Below are 26,634 nucleotides of genomic sequence, written 5' to 3' on the forward strand. Positions count from 1 at the left end.
TAGACTAGCAAACTATTAGGGTTAATTTTCGTACTAAAAATTATGAATCTATGTATTATTCAATTTTTTATCTATGCATTTTTTTTTTTTTTGCTTGTTCTTTCAAACCCATTTTCTTTTCTTCTTTTGTGTAATCATTAGACTGGAAAACTACTACAGTTAATTTTCATACTAAAAAATTACGAATCCATAAGAATCTATGTAATATTCAACTCTTTATCTGTGCATGTTTTTTTTTTTTCATGTTCTTTTATTAGATTAGTAAACTATTAGAGTTAATTTTCTTACTAAAAACTTCAGGATTTTTATATTATTCAACTTTTATCTTTGAGCGTTTTATTTTTTTTGTTCTTTCATTTGTATCAAACGAAATTGGACTTCTATTCTCGGAGCTGAGGTATATGAAGAATGGCTTTTTGGTCCCTTTCGTCCAGTGGTTAGGACATCGTCTTTTCATGTCGAAGACACGGGTTCGATTCCCGTAAGGGATAGGTATACATTCTCGGCCGCTTTCAGTTAGTGTTCATTGCTGAGTGATCGCTCGCTATCTGGCTGAAAGTATGTTGTAAGGACCTAAATTGACCCACCGGCCCAAGATGTTAGGATGATGGCCCAACAAGCCCAAAATAATAAATTTGTTAGAGAGTGGACTAGAAAGAAACTGAACATTCAAGGAGTCAAATATGAATCATAGCGGGCTAGTTGGCGTGAGAACGAGTAAGATAAACAGTTTAAGAAGAAAAAATACTCTTCGGTCAGGTCCGAGGATAATATGTTCTTATATATTTCTTTTGGACTTCTACAAATATTCAAGTTCTTAGTTACACAGTGCTTTTTCTCTCTTAATCTCAGATGCCCCTTCCTGTAATGGAATTCTCCATTTTTATACTCCCTTCCCCTCTTTCATCTCAGCCCTCCACGTGTAGATCAGATTGCTAATAACCTTAATACTTGTCCCATCAACACCACCTTCCAGAAGTCTTTGTGTGTAGTTGTAAGGCTAAAAGTTACTGGTCAGGTATTACTTCCACATTAATGCAGTCAGGGGGTTAGATGCAAAGTATTTAATGCGGTGGTAGCAGTTTTTTTCCCAGATATTTCTCATCTCTCTGGTGACTCACCTCTCACTGAAGCTTATCCTACCAAGTATGGTTGCCCACTGCCTAGTGTCTGATGGGTGGTTGGACTTTAGGCTTCCGCTTTGTTTGTTGGAAAATCTAGTTTTATTTCTCATACAAAACACACAACGGAAGTAACAAATAAGAATCTATTTCATTCATGATTGATAACATGCATTATGCAAATTTTAGAATTTAATAACAAGATAGCGTACCTTGGTGTGGAGAAATTCAAAACAAAGATTAAAAGCACTTGGGAACACTTTTACTCTTCACTCTAATTCCACTTTATGCCCAAGAAGTGTGGTCTCTCAATCAGTTTCTAAAGGAGAATAATCGAGTGGCTTCACTCACACATACACACCATTTCACAATGATGTCTCTTTCTTATTATTTTTCTTATAAAAAATTTTGTATGTTTCTCCCTTTATAACTAACTGATTATCTAATTGGGTTTTAGTGTGTGGCTTGGAGTGGGACCAAAAGGGACCAATAAGACACTAGCTCTAATAGGCCTTGGGTTTTTCTGTCAACTCTTGACAAGTCCAAAGTTACCATTAATTATATGTAATACTACTATATAAATATAATTGCACTCTAGGCCTTATTAATATATTATATTCCAAGACTTTATTATATATGCAACCCCTTCATAAAATATTCGTAGTAATACAAAGTCATGAATATAGACTGCCACTTTAAAAATTACTACATCTTAATCTTTGAGTACCCGGTTTAATCCTTTAAGTTATTCATCATATATTTATGAAATCTAATTTCATAAATATATACTTTAGTAACTCTTTACTAAAGTGGTTAGACCTAACACTCTGAATAACCAAAACCATTAAAATTATCTCAAGGGAATATTTTATATCTCCGTTAAGAGATTATGAATTCCATCTTGAGAATATATATTCCATCAACACTAAATGTGGTTGCCCAACATACTGAAGTTTTGACCGTTACTTTAGATCTCACTCCTGATATATCAAAGCAACATACACTTCATGATCATGTCAATTATTCTCTCAGGATTAAGAGTTCATGCAAATAGAAGTCGTGAGATTTATTATTCATTTGACAGTCGTTAGGAGAATAATAAATCTCACAGCGGTCCAGTTCAATATGTCTTAACTTTTAAAACATATCATCATATTAACTAGAAGTCTCCACTTCCATGATCAAGACAAATCATCTTAGTTGATACGTTATAGTCTTTGCAGATGAAATGTCCAATTTCATCACCGACTACGAACTATAAATTCTGAGTTTATAAAGAACTTGTAACTTATATCTTTTGTGACTAAATCACATACTATGCATCTCATGGACTATTTGATAATGTCTCAATATTCATGTTACTATTATTTTAGATAATAATAAAACAACTTTATTAATCATAACATTAAGACATACATAATGTCATACATAGCATCATACAATAGGATTTAAAGGCACACATCTTAACACTGTTTGACCGAGGAGGGATTGCTCCTCAGACAATGTCACATGTTCATTACGATTAGTACTCTTCCTCAGCCCAGTAATCTACTTTTCCGCACTACTACATGTTTGTCTTCGGGCTTTATAATATCCTCAAGTGCGGCCCACGACCCAATACCCTTATTTGGGCCTTTATCCCTACATATGTTATGGTCTTTTATTCTTGTATGTGAAAAAAAATGTCATTCTAGGTTGACATAACCCTTTAAAGACCATGTAAGAGTCATAAGAATAGCAATTGATTCTAGTCTAATAATTTTTTGACCCAAAATCGATCTAACGCAAACCCAATTGTTTCAAACCCAAACCTGATCGTCCCAACCCATTTGTCAAGTCTATACACATACCAAAAATCAAGAAAGAGTCTCTCTCTAAATACCAAATTGTAGGTCTAGTTTAGTATTTAAAATGTCAAATTTTGTGGGTCTACTTGGCTGAAAAAAGTAGATGTGACAAACGGGTCAGGTAAGGTTTGCATCAACTCATATTTTTTTCAAATGAAATATATATATATATATATATATATATATATATATATATATATATATATATTGTATTTTTCACTTGTTAATGCAACAAATTACTTAGTGTGACAATAAAAAAATTTGACAATAATTGATGTGGGAGGGCCGAGGAAATGACACATGCATTAATGAGGAAATGACACTTGAACAGTGACTTCACAGCTCTTTCTATCACCTCCAGAAGGGTCCTGATGGGATAAGCATCCAAATGGTTCTCCTGAGATGTACAAATGGAAGGTTGAGATACAATAGAAGAGACTATATAAGGAAAGGAACCCCCTAGAAAGAGTGGATGAACGTTTTCCAAGAAAAAAGACAAAGAGAGAGAGAGAGAAAAAAAAAGGGATCACTTTGTAACAACGAAAACCCTTGCTTATTAATGAGAGATCTATCCTCGGACCCACCCAAGGAAGAATTTATATATTGAATCATTGTTCTTTTCATTCATGTTAACCACTTTGGTTCTAGTGGTCTTAAACTTATAATTTTCCTTGCATTGCAATTGACTCGGAAGCCCGCTCTCTTAAAAATTCATTGTATTGAGCTTGGGTTGAAGGATTGGGAGCCAACATTCTAAGTGGGCTTGGGCTTTTCTTTTTGAGTCCTCACAATTGGCACTGTCTGTGGGGAGTCATCTATAATCTTTTTTATTTAAGCTATGGAAAACTCCAAACAAAATAGAGAGGAGTTCATTGGCTTGCAACGTGTAGGCCATTTTGTCAGCCTGGAGCGGAGGAGAGATTGAGAGGCTAATCGAACTCCTAACATCAGGGTGGAAACGGACTATACAGACCACACCAATAGAAGCTAGTCGAGGACTGGAAGTCATGTTTCCCATGAGCAGGAGATGCGAAACTAAGATCAAGGACTCCTCCCATCAAGCTCGAGATCTAATCCAGAATAAGACCATAGCTACAAACTAAGATAAAGGACTCTTCCCAATGAATCCTTCACTGCATCTTCACACTTAGATAAGGTGAAAAGACACTGTAGAAGGAGAAACAATAGCTCATCTCCTAAGAATATAGGGAATGACGGGATGAGTAGAGCTCTGCGTTAGATTTCCAAGTTGCCCTTCACTCGTAGAATTGATAGGGCTAAACTCCCCCATCGCTTCGCCTAACCTACTTTTACTATTTATAATAGAATAACTAATCCTATAGAGCACGTAAGTCACTTCAATCAAAGAATGACCATTCACTCTAGGAATGAAGCCCTTATGTGTAAAGTGTTTCCTTTGAGCCTTAGGCCTGTTGCCATAAGATGGTTCGACAGGCTGAAAGAGGGTTCAATAAGCTCTTACGAGGAGTTGACTAGAGCTTTTGGGGCAAGATTCGTGACATGCAGCAAAGTTTCCAAGTCTTTGGATTCCTTATTGTCCATGCCAATGAGAGAATGAGTGACCTTGAAAACCTACTCTGACAGGTATTGGGAAACTTTTAATGAAATAGATGGAGATTTTGAAGATGTGGCCATAAGGACCTTCAAGGTGGGACTTCCCATGAACCACAACTTGAGAAAGTCATTGACCATTAAACCTGCTCATAGTATGCACCAACTCATGGATCGTATTGACAAGCATAAGCATGTTGAGGAGGATCAAGTGCAAGGAAAGGGAAAGGCCAAAATCTTCCCTCCAAAAAGAAGAGATCCTCGTCCATACGGATATAGACATAATCGACCCAGGAGAGATTTTTTTTAACCAACCCTCATAAGCTAATACCCAAGTAGTCAGCTTGGTATTCAAGGAGCCGGTATATCAGATCCTTGAGAAGATAAAAAATGAGCCTTACTTCAAATGACCCAATAAAATAGGAGGGGACCTATCAAAGTGCAATCAGAGTCTTTATTGCCAATACCATCAAGATCAGGGACACACTACCAAGGACTGCAGAACCTTGCATGACCATCTAGAGTAGCTAGTCAAGGCAGGGAAGCTAAAGCAGTTCATGCACCAGCCTTCCAGGTAGGGAAGTCATACCGATAAAGGATATCAAAGAGAATTTGTTTCTCACCCATCTTTGAGAACTATTAATGTGATCTTTGCCACCCCGAGCCGGGATATAGGTTCTTACTCAAGCATTATGTCTATAGCATCAAAGCTGGACCTTGAGGAGCAAGACTAAGAATCCAAGAGGGCAAGGCAGAAATACGGCCAATCTTGGGCTTCTTGGATGAAGATAAAATTGGGATTTTTCAGCCCCATGATGATGCCCTAGTGGTGATTCTCCGCATTGGAGGATATGATGTGAGAAGGGTATTGGTGGACCAAAGAAGTGAGGCTGGAATTATGTACTCGGATTTGTATAAAGAGCTAAATCTGAAGCCCAAGGACCTAAGTAAGTATGATTCCCCTCTGGTGGGATTTGACGAAAGAACGGTGATTCCTAGGGAAATGATCAAGCTACCTGTGCAAGCAGGGAACAAAGTGGTTGAAGTGGATTTCATCGTGGTTGAGGTATATTCTCTTTACACTGCCATTCTAGCGAGACCTTGGCTCTATGCCATGGGAGCAATCTCTTTGGCCCTACATATGAAGCTTAAATATCCCACTAAATGGTGAGTTGGAGAGCTTGTGGGGAGCCAGACAATGGCCAGGCAATGCTTGGTGGCTGCTATTAGGCATAAATCACTAGATAAGGTTTCTCTTGCCTTGGAAGAGGTCCCATAGTAATTAATTGGGGACTCAATTACCCCTACTGAAAAAGAAGAAATTTTAGATCTTTAAGAGAAAATGTAGATGTCTTTGCGTGGAGCACTTATGAAGTGCCCGGAGTCGATCCAAATTTTATATGTCACCATCTAAATGTGAATCCAGCAACTGTGCCCAAGAGGCAACCACCTTAGTGCTCTTCGAAGGAGCATGCCAAGGCAGTAAAAGAAAAAGTGAACAAGCCTATGCAAGCGAGGGCAATCAAAGAGACATTTTACCCTGAATGGCTGGCTAACGTTATAGTAGTGAAGAAGAAGTTAGGAAAATGGAGAGTTTGTGTGGAATTTACTGATTTCAATAAGGCTTGCCCTAAAGACCCTTTCCCAGTTCCTTGGATTAATCAGTTAGTAGATGGGATGATTGGACATCCTCGAATGAGCTTTCTAGATGCCTTTTAAGGCTATCATCAGATACTATTGGCCCTGCCCAACCAAGAAAAGACAGATTTCCTAACCCCTACTGAGAACTATCATTATCGAGTGATACCCTTCGGTCTAAAGAATGTTGGATCAACCAATTAAAGAATGGTGACAAGAATGTTTGAGTCTTAACTAGGGTAGAATGTTGAAGCATATATTGATGATATGGTAGTAAAAAGTAAACGGGTCTCGGAGCACTTAAATGACATAAGAAGCATGTTCACGGTGCTCAAGAAACATAAGCTACGCCTTAATGCATTTAGGTGTTCATGCAACTTCAGTTCTGGCAACCAGCCTGATCAACTAGCTGCCAAATATGTCATTAAACCCTAACTACCAATTTCCCCTATAAATACCCCCATTTTCAACATCCAAGGGGATCAGAAAATCAAGCTTTATTGAAATTCTGCCAAAATTCTTAAAGAATACCTAAACCTAGAGTTTTAAGGCTGGAAAGGCAAAAGGGCTTAGCATTAAAATGATCTTCAAATCCTTATTGATTTAAAGGTAATCTCTTTTTCATTCATATTCAAATTCTAGTTTGGTTCAAGCTTGCAAACACAATCATTTAGGGCATCTCATTTTACCCTAATCAAGTCAAACGACTCATCCTTCCACACACACAGCTGTGGTAGTTGATTTCAACCAAGGGGCCAGTTAAACTACATTGTTGTAAGTGCTACGAGGAGGAGATGTAGATCCTTTCCATGACCCACATTCTCCTCCTCGATTCTTGTTTCTATTATATTTTTTGTTGTTTTTAAACCTTAATATGTTGTTTTCCATGTATATATTTCATACTAGGTTTTTAATTTTGTTCATTTCTGATATTTGTGTCAAGAACATGTAAGAATCTTAATCTACCAAGAGATGCGTACGCACAAGATAAGACGCGTGCGCGTCCATATCCTGGCGTATGCACTTTTCATGTGGATAGGGTTCTTGTTTTGGTTGTTTTCTGGAAATCTGTTTTGGGTCTCAAGTGCGTACGCTAGTAGAAGAGTGTGTACGCACTTTTCTTATGACTTATGTCAATTTTGGCTCAATCAGATCTCCTACTTTTTCTGTTTCATTTATCATCAATGTCATGTTTTATTATCTTTCCATATCTACTTTTACTGGTTTTTAATGTGTATATTCTATTTGTCTTTGTTTCTTTTCTTGTTTAAAATTAATTGTAAAACACCAAAAATGTTTCTTTTCTTTTTTTCCTTTTCTATCTCCAAACCCTAATTTACTCCCTCTTTTCTCTCTCATCCAATCTTTAATTATGATTCAAAATCAATAAGGGAACTAAAAGTTTTAGAGATAAATAAAGCAAACATTTCAAATATAAAAGATTTAAATACTTTTTAAACTTATAGTCAATAGGGTATTCAATTCATTTGAGTCTAATTAGCTATTCAAATATAAAGAAAATATTTCAAAGGAGGCTTTAATATAATTAAGGTAATTGATTTGATTTTAATTGGTAACATCAGAAGTAAAGTCAATCAAACCCTAATTAATTAAATCTCCTTAATTCTTACAAGATGCAAGCTCTTAATGTCAAATCAAGACAACTCAAGTCTACTAAAGGGAAAATACACATCAATTAATAAAGACTCAACTTCAAATTAATAATCCCTTCTCATAAGAATTAAGCACTCTCATGGAGTAAGACTTGCAACTCTATATGGTACCGACATGCATGTATCCATGCACATGCATACACTTGGATGTTGTTGTCTTGTCACCTTGCACCTACAAGTTTGTATGCTCAAGTGTTCACATGTTTTTATCTCTACCATGCTAGCATGTTGATTTTGTTACCTATCTCTTTGCCTCTTTGTTCACATGTCTACATTGCTTTTCATATTTGTTTCATACAACCCATAGACTACACCTAGGTCTAAATGCAAACGTACACTTTTGAACTTCTAGGATAAATCTACCTCTTGTCCAACTAACACATGTTGCAAATTTAAGTGACACTTAACAAATACATTGGCATCAAATATTGATGAAGTGACTTTTTTTCCAAACAATATATAATATGTAATTTATTTTTTCCATATCTAAATTTTGAAACTAAAAAAACAAAAATTAAAAAAATTAAATTACACTAAATTTTTACAATTTGCAATTTAGTATTTATATATGTGTGTGTATATATATATAAACTGCAATCGAAACGATTTAAAGGATGGTTTATAAACTGTTGAGATTTTTTACGAAAAGGCACAGACCCAACTCACCAATCTCACAAAAGACAAGCCCAAATACCATTTGAAAGCCCACTGGGAAACCCCAGAATCCATATGATAAAACATCTGGATTGTGTGCTTTTTCCAACTATCTGTCAAAAGCATATGCAAAACTAAAGCCTCAAAACTGAACTATACCTCTCTTTCTCCTCTGCTTCGCTATCTGCAACTTCCCACACTCTTATTATATAATTCAAGTATCCAAATTTCAAACAGGTTCGCTTGTTAGCCTTTTCTTTTATCTTTTCCACTTTATTTATATTCCACTAGTTGAAGTGTTTTTAGAAGAAAATGCTCTTTTTTTTTTCAATCTCCAGAGCTTGTTTTGGTTGTGGTTTTCACTTTTCACTTAGTAACTTGAATTGACTGGAATTGCCATCTGGGGTTTTTTTTTTTTGTGCAAAATTGCAATTATGTGTTTATATGTGTTTGTTTTGCTTTTGACTGCATTTGGTTTGGTTGCTGAGAAAATGGTGGAAAATAAATGCTACAAAAAAACTTGTTGAAGATTTTGAGTACTGAGGTTTTCATTAATGCCTACCATTGAAACATTTAAGTTCTTCTACTGAAAAAATACAAATAAGATAAAAACCCAGAATTTGCTTTCTTTAATTCCAAGAACCCAGAAGCCACAGAAAGAGAAAAAAAGAATTTCTGTAGCTTCCAAGTTCCAATTGAATGCTTAGAGCTTAATTATTCAGGCTATGGATACCAAATATGTTGATAGTGCTTTACTATTTGGTATAGGTCAATGTTGTATGCACTTTCGGCTCCAAACTCTTGCATATCTTATCCTAGAAGCCCTAATTGCCCACATTTTCTTAGAAAGATTTCGGTTCCAACAAGGCTTTGCATACGTGCTTCATTGCCGGATAGTAACAATGGTGCTAAAGTGGAGTATACTCCTTGGTTGATTGTTGGATTGGGTAACCCTGGAAATAAGTACCACGGCACGAGGCACAATGTAATACGGTGCTTATGTGAGGTTGCTTGCTTCAATTGTATGCTCTGTTGCTTTTTTTCATCTTAGTGATTGTGTGATTCTCTCCATCAGGTTGGTTTTGAGATGATTGATAGCATTTCTCAAGCACAGGGCATTTTAATGAATACAATACAATCAAAGTCCTTAATTGGAATAGGTGGGTCTTCAGCCATATTCTTATTCATTTTGGTAATTTATTTTTCTATTCAAGGCGGGTATGGTATTTATTCTGAGTTCTTTGTGTGATCAGTACAGGTTCCATTGGAGAGGTACCAATTTTATTGGCAAAGCCTCAATCATACATAAATTACAGTGGGGAAGCGGTTTGTTCTTATCTTATATTTCAGTTTTTATCATAGTTCCTTAGCTGTATAAATTTCTAATACGTATAATTATGTGTTCATGAACTATGTATGGAACTTTTCTTTGAGAATTACAAAAGGTAGTAGCTTGTATGCATTTAATTCACAGTGTACCATTAGGTGAATAAACATAATACCACACCAACTGGGAATGTACAATGTAGGTGAAGAAAAAAACAAAACAAAACAAAAAGCTTTACAATTTAGATATCTCAAGTGCCAAGAGCCTTGTAGCCCTAGCACCTCCTAGTGTTTCCAATAGAGACGTCTAGGGTTCAAATTCTTCTTTCGCCATTGTTGTAACTAACTATCAAAAAGCAGTTTAGATATATGAAGTGATTGAAACTAATTTTCAAGATACTTAATACCTCTAAATTGCTTTGTGAACAATTGTTCCTCCTCTTTTTCCTTCAATCACTAGCATGATGGACGTTGGGATAGTGAAAGTTGGACATCAAACCGTTTCTTTATGCCTATGCATTATGAGATTCTGCATCATTTTATAAACTTCGATTACAATTGATATATCTTCAAGTTCATGGGAGCCTTTTCTTACCAGAATTCAACCCTTTTTCTTTCCCTCCCCCTAAAATATGAGCAGTGCACTAAGCAATTAGGGCTGTAATTTATTATTTTGTTGGCAAAATTGGTACTTATTTCTTTCACAGGGAACCAAAGCCTCACTAAAAGAACAAAGCTCGCAGAATAAATTCAAAGATATATGAGGTTCATAGAATTTTTTTTTTTTAAATCATTGGGGAATAGAAATACTTTGTATGCAGCAATTATATTGATTGAACATATTAATACTATTTTCTTATTCTCTTTCTGTTTGTTTAAGTCCATATTATCTCTTTGCTCTAATCATATTTATCTCCCTTTCTTTGGTAAAACTAGTGGATGTGCACGTATTTTGATCCCAGGCACCTTAAGATGTTTATATATAACTCCTGACCTTTTCTTTTCTTTTCATTATTGTTAAGGTTGGACCACTTGCTGCACATTATCAAGTACCACTGCGTCATATTTTATTGGTATGGATTTCTATGCCTTCATGCAGTGAAACCAAGTTAATATAGGACTTTACATGACAATTAATCTCAACCAATTATATTATTCTGACTTGCCCATGTAGGTTTATGATGAAATGAGCTTACCAAATGGTGTTATTAGGCTTCAGCCAAAAGGAGGACATGGACATCACAATGGGTATGTTTGTTGAATATCACTTCAGCATTTTTAGGATGATGAAAATATTGTTTTCTGATAAGGAAAATTATAACTAAGAACCTATCAGATGAAGTGGTTAATCAGTGAACTACGTTTTCATGTTAAGTAACATATTGATGTGTGTTGCTAGGTATGTTAAATAGAACAGTCATTTTTGTGCCTAAATAACCCAAGTTTCTCTCCACTTTGTGCAATATGAACTTTTTTCCCCCCTAAAAATGTGAAATCTTTTGTTCAAAGGTGAAAAACTTTGTATCATCCACTAAGCATCATTGAGCTTGCTCAGGATCTTTGTTCTTAACATCCTACACTACATGACTAACAGTTGAAGTCATCTCAGTTCAGTTAGAAAGCCTGGCAATTGATCAGGGGATCAGAATAGCATAGAGCGAAAACGAGTTTATTTTGTTATATTTTCACTTCAGTGGAGACAAAACATTACATGTGAAAAGATATGGAGTTGCATGCGCTGTTAGAAGACCTGAGCAGTTGCTGTATGGGTGTGGTACAAATAAAACATACCACTTTTTGGGGATTTTTATGTCATGTGTAGCTTCTATGGTGAGTGTTAAGATAACATACAGAAAGGGGCTGCTTCAACTCAGCAACTACTTGGTCAAATCAAATAGCTATAGAATTTGCAAGGGTGAGTGGTAAGATAGCATGTAGAAAAGGCTGCTCCATCTCTGTATATTTGGGTTATCTGATTCCTCACTTATTGCACCAAGCTCAGACTTAGTGGGTCTGACTTATGTGAAAATCAAACATTCTATTAAAGTCATATGTCTACATTTCTGGAGTGCTTGTTTACTTACGTTATATTCTTCGGTCATTGTAAAATCAAAACCATGCCGTTTCTGCCTTGATGGCAAGAAGTTAATGACCATCCGTGGAAGAGGCTGTTTTAATTCAACTGAAAGAGCTAAGCTAGCCCTTATCTCAATCATTAAAAAGTAGATACATGCTCTTGTTTTTCCATTCCTCTCTGATTTGGGATATTTCTTATATAATATATGTTTTCAGATGACCTCATAGCATCTTCATTTTAAAAGTTGATAAATATATCTGACCATTTTTTTAAAGTAAATGTTCTAATAAAATCTGAAACATTCTCTCAATTTTTTTTTATTTGTCACACTCTCTCTCTCTCTCTGGGACCAGGGGGTGTGGTGGTGGGGGTTATTATTATGGTCACATATCTAGAATTATCCTTACTTAACGGATCTCTTGTTACAGAGTGAAGAGTGTAATGGGCCATTTGGATGGCTGCCGTGAATTTCCTCGGTTGTGTATAGGTGTGTTCCTTAAGCATTATCACTTGCATATATTAATAGTGGTTCCTTAATTTGAAGAACTATACATGCCATCACTTTAAAATTTTCCGCATTTGCAGGCATTGGAAATCCCCCTGGTACCATGGACATGAAAGCTTTTCTTCTACAGAAGTTCAGTTCAGTAGAGCGAAAACAGGTATATAAACTCTCTGAATTGTAATGCCAAGTGTTATTACATGTCTTAATCAGAAAAGCTTCTATACAGTGATATGTCTTGTAGCATCATGTGTCCTATTGGTGAATTTTCCCTAGTGCAACTTTGACAGGCCATGGTCTTTGGCAATATTCTCCATGACATTAAAATCTTCTTTGTTGGGTCTTTATTTGTGATTAATTCGAGATTCCTGTGTGTATTATGTGATTCTAAGCCATTTATAATTTTCAATTTTTAGCAATGAGCTCTAACTCAAATGGCATTTCCTCCCTCATAAAGTGAATGGAGTGTGGTCATGTATTTAAAGCCTAATTAGTGTTTTGGGTTCCTACCCAATCAGGGGGAAAATTAGTACTTGAGTCATATTACTGTGGTGCATCTGGCTGTAGAGATGGTTGGTTTTAATCACTGCCTCAATCTCAATATAATTGCTTGCTTAAGTGTGAGCACACATCTTAAGTGCATGCCTTGCTTGTCTGAAATATATATATATATATATATATATATATATATATATATATATATATATATATATATATATATATATATATATTTTTTTTTTTTCCTTAAGTACTGTCAAAAATTTTAACTGGTAGTAGCTATCTGGACAGATTGATGAAGCACTGGAACAAGGGGTTGAGGCTGTCAGGACCCTGGTGCTCCAAGGATTTAACCACAATATTGAAAGATTTAATTTGGGGCAGAAGTACAAGTATCATAAAGTTTGATAAAAGATGAAGGGGATTGCAGAAAGATACAAAGCAATCAATCATATTTTGTCATGGCATGCTTGTTCTGTTGGGTGCCTCCATGTTTGAACTAGCAGATGAAATTGCTTGTAATCTTCCTCACACTAACGACCAAAGAGATGGTGACAATTTCTTACCAGTTTATGGCACCTCAATTTTTAAACAACCCCCCCCCCCCCCCCCCTCCCCCAACTATATTGCCAGTTTTCTGTAAATGTACTTGGTTATATATTGGATGGCTTCTATTCGTGATAAGATTTATTTTTGCTGCTTGTAATATCATGATAAGATTTATATAATGGATGGCTTCTTTCCATGTAACTCTTAAATTATCTACCTTATAATGTGTTGAAATCTGAAACATTTTCTTCCCAAAATCAGGAATATTAAAACATTTGAGTCTTAATAAAATTAAAAGATTATTTATATCAGCTCAGGAGGCGCAATTAGTAGTACAAAGGGTGGAGAGGGGTAAATGCAGAAGATATCATTCTGCAGAACAGAATGGACTGTAACTTTATTTGAAATTTGCATACTACTATGAAAGATTTTCAGAGTTTTGCCTCCATTTAGCAAGGCCACTTCTATGTCCATCTATCCATTTAGTTATCTCATAGTTTCTGATAGCTTATTTGCATAATACGATATATATATAAAACTTTGATAGAGTTACAACTTTTATAAGCCATTGATTTGTAATAAATGTAACAGTAGAAATACTCTAATAATCATGTCATCAACCTTCTATAAATAAGTGATCTAAAAGCTTCTTTTTCTTTTTCTTTTTGAAAATGGATCATTCATTCATTCATAAATTAAGAGAATCCTGATACAAAGCCTCCATAGCTAGTGGAGGTGTGTCCTCCATCCAATACATATCATCAAAAATATTTCTAGCATGTTGTGCAAGTGCATGTGCAACTGTATTTCCTCCTCTCCTCGTGCAGCAAATATTCACCTAGTGCAGACCATGGATCAAATGATGAATATCTTCTACCACATTCCCTATCAATGACAAATTAGCTATTGAAGATGAAATAGCTTGTATAACATTAGCATTATCCCCTTCAATGACTAGTTCTGAAAACCCAGCATCTGTTGCAAATTCAATTGCTCTTCTACAGGCTAGCATCTCGGCTTCATCACTGCTGCTCACCACCGGACCTTTGGCTGACATGGCTGCCATCACCTCTCCCTTATTGTTTTGAATAATCGCGCCAAACCCAGACCTGTCTGACTCCATGAAAATGGCTGCATTAAAATTCAACTTGAAAACTGATTGGGGAGGAGGTTTCCAAACATCCCTGCTTGACTACACAATCGGACCTACAGCCAGTTGAACCTGTGTATGCCGATACTCAGGAAATCTGCAGCTCTCTTATTCAGGTAGTTTGGATCATAAAATTTTTCCCCGTGCAGCAATCTATTTCGCTGGTTCCAGATGATCCAAGCTTGGACCAAGAACAGTTCCACATCCTCCAGTGCAAGCCGATCTAGTAAATACTCCATAAGCTGAATCATATCAACTTGTCCATGCAAGCATTTCTACAATTTTTTTATGCTCTCAGCCCATACATCCTAAGTAGCATCATAGTCCCACAAGGCGTGTACAACTGATTCTGGAAATCTGGTGCAATTTGGGCTAGGTTCATTCGTGGTAAATAATAGCATTAATTATCTCCAACTATGTCAATAAATGTTTTGTACACTTATAGAAAACTTATTAATGTTGAACATTGAAGTTTATCATCTTTAGTCTAATTTTTCACACCACAATATCCTCATTTTCCTATAATTCATTTTGCACAAAAGAATTGTATATCACCCATCTCACCTGATCTCCATAGCAATTGACAAACACCAAAAATTAGTCTAAAACATATATGCTAGCATAGCACTCTCCCAAATCCTAACCTCTCTCCTGTGTTTGTATCTTTGAATTGCCTGGTTAGCTCCCATGTAAAATCTAAACTCTTAAAAAACTAAGGATATTAGCGGGATTTTTTTTAACAATTAAATTGTTTGGTGAGTCCCAAATCCTAAGCTCTCTTGGGTTTGTATTTTTTTTTTTTTTCTGTAAAACTCAGTGGTGAGATTTTACAATGGGGAGATACATGTTTATGTTGGCAAAAAGGGACAAAATCAGTTATACAAAAATGTGGAAGAAAATTATAGTAAAGAAAGGAAAGTTTATGAATTTTCTATAAGGGGACAAAACTACATTTAATAAATTGACTGGAGGGAGTTAATAACATGACCACTACTTTTTATCTACTATTAAATTTAATAGGAATCAATGGTTTAAAAATGGTTTTACTCTTGCAAAGTTAAACCCATCTCTATATGATTTTTGTTAATTTCCATTAAAAAAATAATAAATAAGTAAAAAGTTAATAGTTGCCAAACTATGATGGATTCTCTTACATAATTATTTGAATGAATTGAAAATGTTGTACACACATCACTGCAATCAAATGGATGAATGATAAATTATGTTCATTCTTGTTAGGTTTGGATTTCGTTATATGTTATGTTGAAATTGGTATGTTCTATAAAATCAACAAGACAAGATAGGGTTGTTGCCGTGCCTCTACTAATCCTTTTTTTTTTTCCTAAACAATAACAAATGAGAAAGTTATTGGAGGACCTAAAAAGTTCTCACCTGCATGGAAAAAAAGAAAGAGTACTAAATTTGGACTTTAAGATGAAAGAGGCATGTCAAAAGCCTCGTGGTTGAATTGGTACCTCTTTATGCACAAAGTTCTTGGGGTTTAGGGCAGAAAGAGTTCTATCTAGAGGAGAAATGGTTCGAACTGTGAGTTTAGCAACTTATTATAATCATCTCTAAAAAAATACTTTAATTCCTTGTAAAAAATTTAAGTAATAACCTAGTGATAATGGATAATAACATCTTTTGGGGTATCCGTTTGCGATTCAAATCTTATATCACCTTCTCTTGCTAAATATATATACATTGTACACACTGAGTGGGATGTCAATGGAAGGTTCAATCATTAAAAGATATATTTATTTTGAAGGAAAATTCTTAGGTAGTCACGGAATATAGTAAAACAGTACTCCATTCTCTCACATTCATGGTGAACCCTACCATAAATTTAATGAACGGACCCCGCCATGAACGTGAGAGGAAGGAGTATCATTCTCCGTACTCCGAAAGTACCTAAGAATTACTCTATTTTGAAAGTGATTCTCATTATAGTGTAGTTTGAATGGACCCTATTGTATTATATACTGTTTAATTGCATGGAGCCTAATTTCAAGCCATATGTAAAGCTTTCAAATGGCCGACCTTGTTATCAAAATTTGTCCTTTGACCACAAAATTAAAATAAAAAATCAAAAGAAAAAAAGGAAGAAGAAGAAATGGGTCAAACAAGTGCACCATGCTCAACGCAGGTGCAAACAAAAAACAAGAAGGATCCCTACGTCTACGTGGCTATGTTCTATTATATACAACCAATAAAGTTAACACGGATCTTTGAAAAACATCATGACGATCCACCTAAAATCGGACGGTTGGTATAGAATCCAATGTGATTCCAACTTTTTGTGATTTTTCATAAGGGGCCCACCTCAAATTGGAACGTTGGAAATTATTGGAAAGGATAAAACTAGTAACAAAATCAAAAAGAAAGAAAGAGACTCTCGCTCTCTCTCTCTCTCTCTCTCTCTCTCTCTCTCTCTCTCTCTCTTAATAGCCGTTGCAAAATCAAATTTTTAATTCTGCATAGTACACAAAACCCCAAGAGGAAACTACAAAAACTATTAATCAATCAAACATCTCTCTCTGCCTCCAAACCAAAACAGAGCAAGAAACACATCCAAAACCTTAAAATTTTTCAACAATGGCAGAGATTAACGGCTCTCTGCGACAAACCCATCCAGAAAATCCCACACTCCAAACTTTCTTTCATGCCCTCGACCCCATATCTCTCGTCCTCTCTCAGAATTCAAACTCCAACCAACCCGTCCCTCTCAGACTCACCACGGAGAGCTTTATCATGGAGAGAGGACCCAGATACGGAGCATACGCTGAATTGAGAGAATCAAAGCTGAGAATGAAGCAAATAAAGGAACAAGAACCTGAAGTATATGAACCAAAGCTGACCCCACCACCAAAGAAACAGGTAAAATTTCAAGCTAATTTGGTGTCTAGGCCTAAAGGGTCCTCTGTTCTTGCACAGTCGGTTCCGGATTTCTCTGCTACATTGCGGAAAGAGAACCGGAAGCCGGTGAGTATGCTTCCTCCAATGCTGGAGATGACTCCTCCGGCAAAGAATGGATCCAGAGTTAATGGGGTTTTGTCGAATTCGAGAGGGAGCAAGTCTGCGAATGCAGGGGAGAAGAGGGGTGTTGGTGGTGGATTGATGGCAAGGAAGAGTTATGCAAGTGTTGAGGAATTGAAGGGGCTGTCTTCGGCTGCGGCCAATGCCATCAATGGTGAAAACAGGGGAGGGAGGAATGGCAGAATGGTGGGAAAGACTGTGTTGGGGTACAGACAGTTTTGAATGTGGTGGTGGTTTTACATACGATTTGTCTTTAATTTTTTCATTTTCTCTTTTTACTTGTTCTTACTTGATTGAATTTGAATTTGTTTCACGAGTTTTTTGAGTAATTTTTCATTGCTTTTCCTAAGAGATATTGAAATGTGAAGATGAATTTGTTTTCTATTTTTGTCTCTAATGGTTCAGAAGAGTGCAAAGCTCTAGACGTAACCATGAGATGTTATTGTAATATACTGAAGGTGGGTCTGTTCCTCCGTAAATGAGTTTGGAGATTTGAGAACATGGTTGTTCCTTGTTTTTTACTTTTTCTCAATCAAGCCTGCAAGGATTTTGGGAGACACCAATTTCTTGTTTCCTTTATGTGGTGTAATTCTAGGGCCTGAATTACCAAAGAGATGCTAGAATGCATCTTTCTTTCATGGTGTTACTTTTCTCATCCAAGTTTGGAAGGATTTTGGAGGCACTGTTTCTTTTTTTCCTCTATGGTGTAATTCTGGGGCCTGAATTATTACCAAAGAGATGCTATGCTAGATGTCATCTTTTATTCATTTTAAACAAACCGAATGCCCATGGAGAGATCTGAAATCTAGTCAATGGTGTAACTCTGGGGCCTAAATTATTACCAAAGAGATGCTATGCTATATCATCTTTTTTATTCATTTAAAACAAATGGAATGCCCATGGAGAGATCCGAAATCTAGTCATTCTTTGAAAACCATAAGCCAAATGGGAAGACAAACCTTTCGGTTGTTTATTTCATATATGATGTGACAAAATTCTTGAACTGCTTTCATAACCTTAGCTACCATTGATTAAAAAAAAAAACCATTACAAATTGATGGCCTATTTAAAGACAAGTTACGTTCAGGAAACCATGTATCAATGCTAATCTACAAATGCAGTAACCACTTTCAATAAACATCATTCAATTTTTACAAAATACGTGTCTTGCTTCAGTTGAAAAGTTCTAGAGGGCCGCATGAACCAATCAAAAAGAACTAAAAAATTGCAGCACATATACGAAGTTCAGAAGGAACATGACCGGCAATCCAAAAGATCCATCACAATTTCCTCAACCAAATTTTGAAGTATGTCCCCATCAATTTCATTGCCAGTCTCAAATGCTTCGATATCAAAATCTGTCCATTTCCCCAAGGAATAACTCATCTCCCATTCTATTATCTCATCAGGAACCATCCCAGCCAAACCTGTCCACCTTCTAACCTCCTTCGCAACATCTTGAATCAATGTCTTTGTATTTATACATAATGGAAGTCTTGACCATGCCTTGAATCCGGAATTACAGTATCGACCATATTTTGAGTCTAAACATTCTATGATACAGTCAAAAAGAAATCCCCTGAGGTGGTTTCCTGCTTTGGTGTCCTCCAAACCTATAAAGCCATTGAAATCTGTCCATGCAACACGAGCAAAAGATTCCAATTCGTCAAGGAGACGGGGACTAATGACAAAACCTTCCATTCCATCTAAATTATGTGCAGTTCGAGTTCGGAACAACAGTTCAGCATTCAAGATTTTCTCGTTTGCATGGGCAAGTTCACTTCCAGTTAATCTTTCCTCAGAAAGATTCCAATGGCTCTGCAAGATTTTAGAGACATTCTTGACAAAATTGATCAACAACTTACTATCAGTTCTCCCTTTATCCAATGAGGTTGCAGAATCTAAGAGATCCACATCAGATTCCAATGGTTGTAACTGATCATAGGAGTAATCCATGGAGTCAGGGCACAACCTATGTCCCGGAACTGCAAGTAAGGGTTGGAAACAGAAGAACAGTTAAACAGGCAGAATTTTGAAATCGAATTTTATTGTAAAAATATATATATATATATATATATATATATAGTGTTTCAACAATGCATTTTAGAAATCAGTCAACAATGAAGTGGATACAAAGGTACTATGTGTTTCTTTGTTCTGCATTCTCTACAACACAATTCAAGTTCTTTTACCTGGGCTTTCATCCAGACTACTAGAAGAGAATGAAGCTTCAAGAACAGATCCAGGACTAAGATGATGACCTTCTCGCGAACTTCCAAGAAACCTTTCCATCTTTGCTTCATTCTAAAGAGGGTATACACTTGTCAGTAATAAATGAATGCTGAAACACAATTCACTCAACAATAGCAAAAACTTCTCTAAAAAACAAAAACAAAAAAAAAAGGCCAAAAATTCAGGATCATATAAACACATTTAAAGACATATAATTTATGGATTGGTATGACATGCTATTTATATGACATCCCACAGCTCCCTATGAGAATTGTATCAACATACATGGTCCTCAATGAATGAGGAAAAGCAAATTCACAATACTAGGTGTCCAACTTCACATTACAATCCTGGCGGAATATCAGTCCATAGAAGTTTTCATAAACCACAATAGCTCTAACGAACACAAATAGGAATAGTCAACTAAATAATTATCCAAATTTCTTTACTCAAATTATTGCAATCCATATCACTTCCAATTTCATTTTCAGATATCCCAGGCCCCAAATCATTGTTTATAAATTTAAAGAGTTCATTCAAAACCCCAAAAGAAAGAGAGGCACACTTCAGGTAAAAAATTTGGATATCAATAATAAAATTTCAAAATCACTCCCCCCCACGGCCCCAGGTAAAAAATTTGGATATCTTTAATCATGCACATGGGAATAATTACAGGAAATCTAACAAAACAGGTTATTAATAAAGAAAGTTTGCATCTTGGCCAATCTCAGTGGAATGTTATTTATGACATGGTAATCAAAATAAGCCACTGTAAGTATCCACGTAATACTGTCTAATGCAGAACATGAGCAAATTTTACTATCTAATGTATGATTTCTTATTCATACAAGATATACAAGACAATGAGAAAAAATTTACATAAGAAAAATAAATATTCAGTGCATAAGTCCATAGTGGATTCTGCTATAATTAACCACAAAATGCTGACTTTTTTTTTCAGCAATAATTATCAAGTACACAGTCTGACCCAGATACATGCTTACAAGAGTAGTTCAGTCTGGAGTTTACAACAAAGAGGATTTTTGCTATAGGCATTAAAGTTTAGAATGAGATATAAGTGTTCTCATGAAATCTCAACATACATTGACCTAAAAAGTCAAATGCCATTTCTTCTTCTTTTTTTATAGTTGGCCAGTCGATAAAACGCCACAAATTAAAGCAACAATCCCAGCTAAAATAATGTCATGTTTGTTTTTCTAGGTGTGTGGATAGAATAGCTAAAGAGGTAATGAATGCCTGGGGGTTAAGCAACACAAGTTGAAAAGGCAAAAGCAAAGCCAGAAAAGATGGTAACATGAACAGAAAAATATATACGGCAATGTACCTGAAAAACTAAATCTTTATTGAACATGTGAGTATGACCATCCTGAGACAAAGATTGGTCTGCAGTCAAGGCAGATATTAACTCTTGGAGAATCATAGCAACTGTTGGAGCACCAGTTGATAACTCATCATTTTCTTGAGAAGTCAATTCCTTCAATTTTTGTTCCAGGAGGGCCCCTAAAGCATCTCCTCTTAATGTTAATGGATTTTGAAAAGACATATTTCCATCTTCATTCCTTCTTTTCTCCTCCATTTCAACAGGAATGGCAGCCTTCTGCCTCATTGGGGAATTAAAGGTAAAAGAAATAACATCAGTTTCCTTATTTCCCTCAGCTCCTTTTCCATCTCCCTGATGGGATAATCTACTTTTGACATGATTATGCTTTGAGTAAGTATTAAGTCCCATGCCTTTTCCAGTCAAAGTACCACACTGAACATTTCTTTGCTTTGAAATAGTCGAACTGACAAAACCTGTACTTTCAGATTGCCCACCAACATTTACTGTCCTCCTTTTTCGTACTGGAGTTTTTAACTGTGACAATGATTCACCCCTTCCATTACAAGCCTTCCTCTCTGTGTCAAACCTAGAACTGTCCACTTTGGTAGGCACCCTCGGCCTGGCTCGACCACTTAAACTTCGGTTCAAAGCAACAAAATCTTTGGTCCCACCAGCGGCATTTCCAGCTGATGAGACTCTTCGACTCTGCAGACTACTTAGTTTAGATGTAGTTGGGATTCTATCCCTGCCCGACAACATAGGATTCTGTGTTTGCATCCTGTGCTTAAATACAATGGCAGATGATTCATCCTTTGAAGGCTTGCATGTTTGGCTCAACAAATGCCATTGTCCTTGACCTTCATGCGATGGAGGCACTCTTTCTGTAATTGGTTCATTACAGAATCTCATATTGTCCTTTTCTTGAGAAACAAGAGAAACAGCCCGGTCTTTACTTTTCTGAAAAACCACATCTGTTTCATGCTCATTGGAGGATACCGGTGGCCTTAGTATACTCCATCCTGAATCCTGAGAAGAGGCATTGACAAAGTTTGAACCAAAACAAGCAGAGGGATGCTCCTCAGTATTTGCTCCAAAATCCACCAAATTGCCACAATTTCTACAAGAAGTCTGCCCCATCAAAGGCTGTGCTGAACTTGCATTACAACTAGATTGTTTCCATGTCTCTGGTGATATAATCTCATCCCTTGGAGAATAATGCATAGAACTCGAATAAGTAATAGCACATTTTGCTCTGCTTGTAGCTTGCAACCCTGGTTCCAAAATCCTGGTGGCAGCACCAATTAACCGAGAGCTTCGAGACACATTCCTCCCAGAGGAAATCCTTGGACTCTTCACAGGGGAAGCAAGCTTCGGGTGATGATGATGGTGCTTTCTTGACCGAGACAAAACACTCTTAATCTGCAATGCCTCAGCTCCAAACCTAGTAACCACCCTTCTCTCATATGGCCCTGTCTTTTGAAGCTTCTGAGGCCTCGATTCCTGCTTCCCACCTCCTTTCTCCAAATTTAACTCCTTATCAAACCCACCATGATTACCTACAAAATTCTCATCCCCATTAACATTACCATCAGAAAATGAAGGTTTCTTAGGTTTATCTCGATGCACAGCTGGCATAGACTCAAGACCCATTAGCCTAGCAACCAAACTCGGAGCCTTCATTTCATACTTTCTCTCTAAATCTACACTACGATTCCCATTCTTCTTCACATTTGGGAAACCCCCACTATTTTCATCAGCAATCTATTACATAAAACACAACCAGAATATATCAAAAGAATAAAAATCAGCCAAAAAGGAAAACAATCTTTCAAACCCACTAGACAACTAAATAAACACTTCAAAAAGAAAAAAATTGAAACTCAGACTACTACAAAAAGCAAAATGCATACCAACTGTAGCTTGGAAATGGGCATCTTCTCATCCCCTTTAAACTTCTTTGAAGCTTGTTTTGCACGAGCTAACACATCCAAAAAATTCACCAAACATAAAAATCAAACAATTTTACCAAATTATATCATAAGGACGTGTACGTGTTAGAGAGAGAAAACATCGAACCAATATGGGTTTTCTTCATTGAAATGGAGCTTAGAAATGGACATCTTTCTCATCCTCTTTAAACTTCTTATAAAATCAAACATTTTTACCACATTTTAGCAAATGGGACATGTATGTACGTGTGTTTATGTGTGTGTGTGTGTGTGTGTGTGTGTGTGTGTGTGTGTGTGTGTGTGAGAGTGTGTGTGAGAGAGAGAGAGAGAGAGACAGTAACAAAGAAAAAAGCAATGTGGGTTTTGTTTTGATTGGTGGATAGAAGAGAGTGAGAGAGGGAACCTGGAGGAAGCAATTTCTTAGAGAAGAGCTTTTTCTTGGCGAACCTACGGTTCCAATCGAAAAGCTGAAAGAAAATCCCAACACAACCACCAGGCCTATGCGTTCTCTTCTCAGTAATCGCTAGGGACGACAAAGTTTGCCCTGTATTCTCGTTCATTTCTCCAACAAAACCCAAAACCCTCACAAACACCTTTCACAAAAACCCAAAACTCAAAAAATGAAACTCCTTTCTATCACAAACCCAAAATCCCTCATCAAACCCACCTCCAAAAACTCGAAACTCTCTCAAACCCAACTCTGCATTGCGCCAAAATACTACTACATTTCAAGCTCAAAAGTCTCTCTCTCTCTCTCTCTCTCTCTCTCTCTCTCTCTTTTTCTCTGTTTTAAGCTAAAAGAACAGCGTGAATTGCCCAATGAGAAAGGGAATCCAGAGCGAGCAGAGAGCTCCTAAAACAGGAACCTCCGTACAGCAATAATGCTGGTAAACGAGGAGAGAAACCAAACTGTAATCTTCATAAAGCTGAAGCCAGAAAGCAACATTTCCTCGCCGCAAAACGACGACGGCACAGTCCACGATGCTCAGTTTACCGACAGAGAAAGAAAAACAGAAACTAAAAATACGAGACCTCACTGTTTAGTATCTGTTTCTGTTTTTTTGTACAAGTCTGTACGCAAAGGAGACGAGCCAAAGCGAAGAAGAAGAATAGAATCTAAATGCAATGTATATTATATTTTCGCGGAGCCCAAGAGGGTTGATTGAAGCTCGAGGATGCGAGGCCTCTGTGACTGTGTTCTGTTGTGTGTCTCGCTAATGCCATGAAGCCATTAGCGTTGGAAATGCAAACACAAAAGAACTGTATGTACAGGCTAATGAGTCCTAAAGAGAGAGAGAGAGAGAGTTTGAGACTATGAGAGTGAGAGTGAGAGTGAGACAGAAGAGAGTGAAGTAGGTGCGTAGGATAAGGAGAGGAGAGCGTGGGGACAGAGAGCGCACCCCACGCGCACTAGAGCACCAGTCAACACTACAGACACCCATTAATTATTGCTTATTTATTTTTTTATACTTGTTTTTTATTTACTCTTTCTCATAAATTTTTATCCTTTTTTTAAGTGCTAGTCTTTGTATATATTATGATTCTAAACTTTTTTAAAAAAAAATCTTCTTTTTTTTATTATGTTTTTTATCTCCTCTATTTCACCACCAAACAAATGTAACTTAAATTCAACCATGAGTTTGCCGAGAGACTTTGTGAGGTTAACATAAATGTCTAGGTTAAAATCTTCTTTCCTTTGTTGTAACTATCTAATATTTGTTTGTCAAAATATAAAACTATCTAATATTAAAAAAATAATTAATCATGTGGTGATATTGATTGATATAATACCAAATGTGCCATGATTCAATGTCATTGTTTATTGGCTATACGCAACTTACCCTTCGTGAAGGTGTGTTTTTCTACCCATTATGAACAGTTTGACGATTATATTGCCAAGATTAGCTGTGTTTAATTTGCTAAAAAATATTTTTCAAAAATACTTGAGAAAATATATTTATATGTTTGGTTATATTCTTGAAAATGCTATTAAAAATATTTTTTTACTACTTTCTCACTGTAAGTGCACAATTGCACCTGGACCCAAGAACAGTTGTGGGCTCAGGCCCAATGAGCCTTAAACAATGAAAATTTGTAGAGAGTGGGCTTGAAACCCAGATTAGAAGTGAGTGAAGATTAAATGACAAACTAAAGATTGCCAGTATTAGGAAACAGCAAAGAGTAATGTAAATAGGTCTCCTCGGACGTAAGCGAGAGGCATTCTTATATTATCTCTCTCTTTGTCTTTTTTCTTTTTAGGTTACAAACAGTTCCGTCCCTCTTTCTGTTCTAGGTCCTCCCTTAAATACTCTTCTTCTTAATACTTTATACACGTGTTGCCCTCAACTCCTCCCTTAGTATAGATATTTCTTTTCTTAGTGCCTTTGAACAGTAACTAGAAGTTTCCCTTCCACTGTTCAAGTGTCACCTCCCCATTAATGCGGCCAGGGTGGTAGGTGCAGGGTCTTTAATGTGGAGGTAGCAGCCTTTGTCTTTGTCATTTCTTCAACACTGGTGCTTCTGGGGCATTCAAGGGTTCACCCCTTTTAACCATTGGTCTTGACCGTGTCATTCCCTAACCTGTACCATGAAGTCCCGGGTTCTCTGGTGTCGATCGAGGATAAGTTCACCCTCGGCTGAGTCCTCGGACCCTCGGCGCATGGGCCGACCCATAGTATTAACAACTTCCAAACCCAGGGTCAGGTCGGCCTTCCTTAACACGGCCCAAAAGGCCCACGTTCCCATCAGGATCTTTTTACCCCCCACACTCACATTTTCTCATCTCCCAAACGCATATATAATAAAAAATTTGAAAATTTTAGATAAAAGAAATTGTGATCGGAGACCAGCAATGGCAGTGGCCATAAGCCACCAGAGATCAAGGATATTAGTAGAGGTAGTAGTTGGGTGGTAGATAATGGGAGTGGGGGGAGGATGTTTGATCGATAAGTTTTTGGTGAGGCGGAAAATGGTTTATGAAAAATGAAAACATAAACCAATTTCTGCCATAAGTTTCTTTATTTTACTATCAACCAGAAAACAATTTCTGGCTGTCTAACATTTTTCATTACCCCAAACATCCTTAAAAAATATTGTTCCATAAATCAATATTCATCGAATCAAACACATCCTTGAGATGAATATGGAAAACATCCATAGGGCACACCTCACACCAACATTCATTGAAAAACACTTTCGAAACAATGAAATTACTGTCTTTCTTGAACTAAGAAAGATTGTAAGGATGGAGTGATCTATGGTTTGAAGTTCAATTTGTCTATCACCTTTCGGGAAACTACATTCTCACAATTCTATCAATAATTAGAATGCATCATATGCCTTGCAAACACATGGTTCAATTTAATTAGATCTAAGAAATTGTATTTAGGTACTCTCATATATAACTGGGAATGGGAACTTCAAAAAAAAATATTATGAAATAGGTCTTTCTTATGGAATGTGTGAGAT

General features: G+C 36.5%; 3 protein-coding genes and 1 non-coding gene across 4 annotated transcripts; 3 read left to right on the plus strand and 1 right to left on the minus strand.

Moving 5' to 3' along the window:
• The first annotated feature begins 419 nt into the window (after positions 1-419).
• Positions 420-491, plus strand: TRNAE-UUC (transfer RNA glutamic acid (anticodon UUC)). The gene has a single exon. It is a non-coding gene; the product is annotated as a tRNA-Glu (tRNA).
• An 8,131-nt stretch (positions 492-8,622) lies between these two features.
• On the plus strand, positions 8,623-13,655 carry LOC142644465 (chloroplastic group IIB intron splicing facilitator CRS2-B, chloroplastic). Its single transcript, XM_075819075.1, has 9 exons — positions 8,623-8,742; positions 9,274-9,490; positions 9,581-9,665; positions 9,764-9,831; positions 10,854-10,904; positions 11,006-11,079; positions 12,337-12,395; positions 12,494-12,570; positions 13,200-13,655. The coding sequence occupies exons 2-9, from the start codon at positions 9,278-9,280 to the stop codon at positions 13,314-13,316; spliced, it is 744 nt and encodes a 247-aa protein (XP_075675190.1). The 5' UTR covers positions 8,623-8,742; positions 9,274-9,277; the 3' UTR covers positions 13,317-13,655.
• A 3,411-nt stretch (positions 13,656-17,066) lies between these two features.
• On the plus strand, positions 17,067-18,142 carry LOC142609024 (uncharacterized). The gene has a single exon (XM_075780670.1). The coding sequence runs from the start codon at positions 17,203-17,205 to the stop codon at positions 17,863-17,865; it is 663 nt and encodes a 220-aa protein (XP_075636785.1). The 5' UTR covers positions 17,067-17,202; the 3' UTR covers positions 17,866-18,142.
• A 486-nt stretch (positions 18,143-18,628) lies between these two features.
• On the minus strand, positions 18,629-23,865 carry LOC142622670 (uncharacterized). Its single transcript, XM_075796198.1, has 5 exons — positions 23,570-23,865; positions 23,128-23,195; positions 21,221-22,978; positions 19,836-19,947; positions 18,629-19,628 (listed from the first exon to the last, which is right to left on the minus strand). The coding sequence occupies exons 1-5, from the start codon at positions 23,724-23,726 to the stop codon at positions 18,889-18,891; spliced, it is 2,835 nt and encodes a 944-aa protein (XP_075652313.1). The 5' UTR covers positions 23,727-23,865; the 3' UTR covers positions 18,629-18,888.
• Between the last annotated feature and the right edge of the window lie 2,769 nt (positions 23,866-26,634).

Source organism: Castanea sativa, chromosome 1, assembly GCF_040712315.1.
Source record: "Castanea sativa cultivar Marrone di Chiusa Pesio chromosome 1, ASM4071231v1".
In the NCBI taxonomy this organism is placed as follows: Eukaryota; Viridiplantae; Streptophyta; class Magnoliopsida; order Fagales; family Fagaceae; genus Castanea; species Castanea sativa.

Coding starts and splice junctions, on each gene's coding strand:
- LOC142644465 (XM_075819075.1), top strand. CDS start 9,278: ATGTTGTATGCACTTTCGGCTCCAAACTCTTGCATATCTTATCCTAGA. Junction 9,832..10,853: donor TAAATTACAGTGGGGAAGCG/GTTTGTTCTTAT, acceptor ATTATTGTTAAG/GTTGGACCACTTGCTGCACA. Junction 10,905..11,005: donor CACTGCGTCATATTTTATTG/GTATGGATTTCT, acceptor TTGCCCATGTAG/GTTTATGATGAAATGAGCTT.
- LOC142609024 (XM_075780670.1), top strand. CDS start 17,203: ATGGCAGAGATTAACGGCTCTCTGCGACAAACCCATCCAGAAAATCCC.
- LOC142622670 (XM_075796198.1), bottom strand. CDS start 23,726: ATGAACGAGAATACAGGGCAAACTTTGTCGTCCCTAGCGATTACTGAG. Junction 23,196..23,569: donor TAAGAAATTGCTTCCTCCAG/GTTCCCTCTCTC, acceptor TGGATGTGTTAG/CTCGTGCAAAACAAGCTTCA. Junction 22,979..23,127: donor CCATTTCCAAGCTACAGTTG/GTATGCATTTTG, acceptor TTTATGTAATAG/ATTGCTGATGAAAATAGTGG.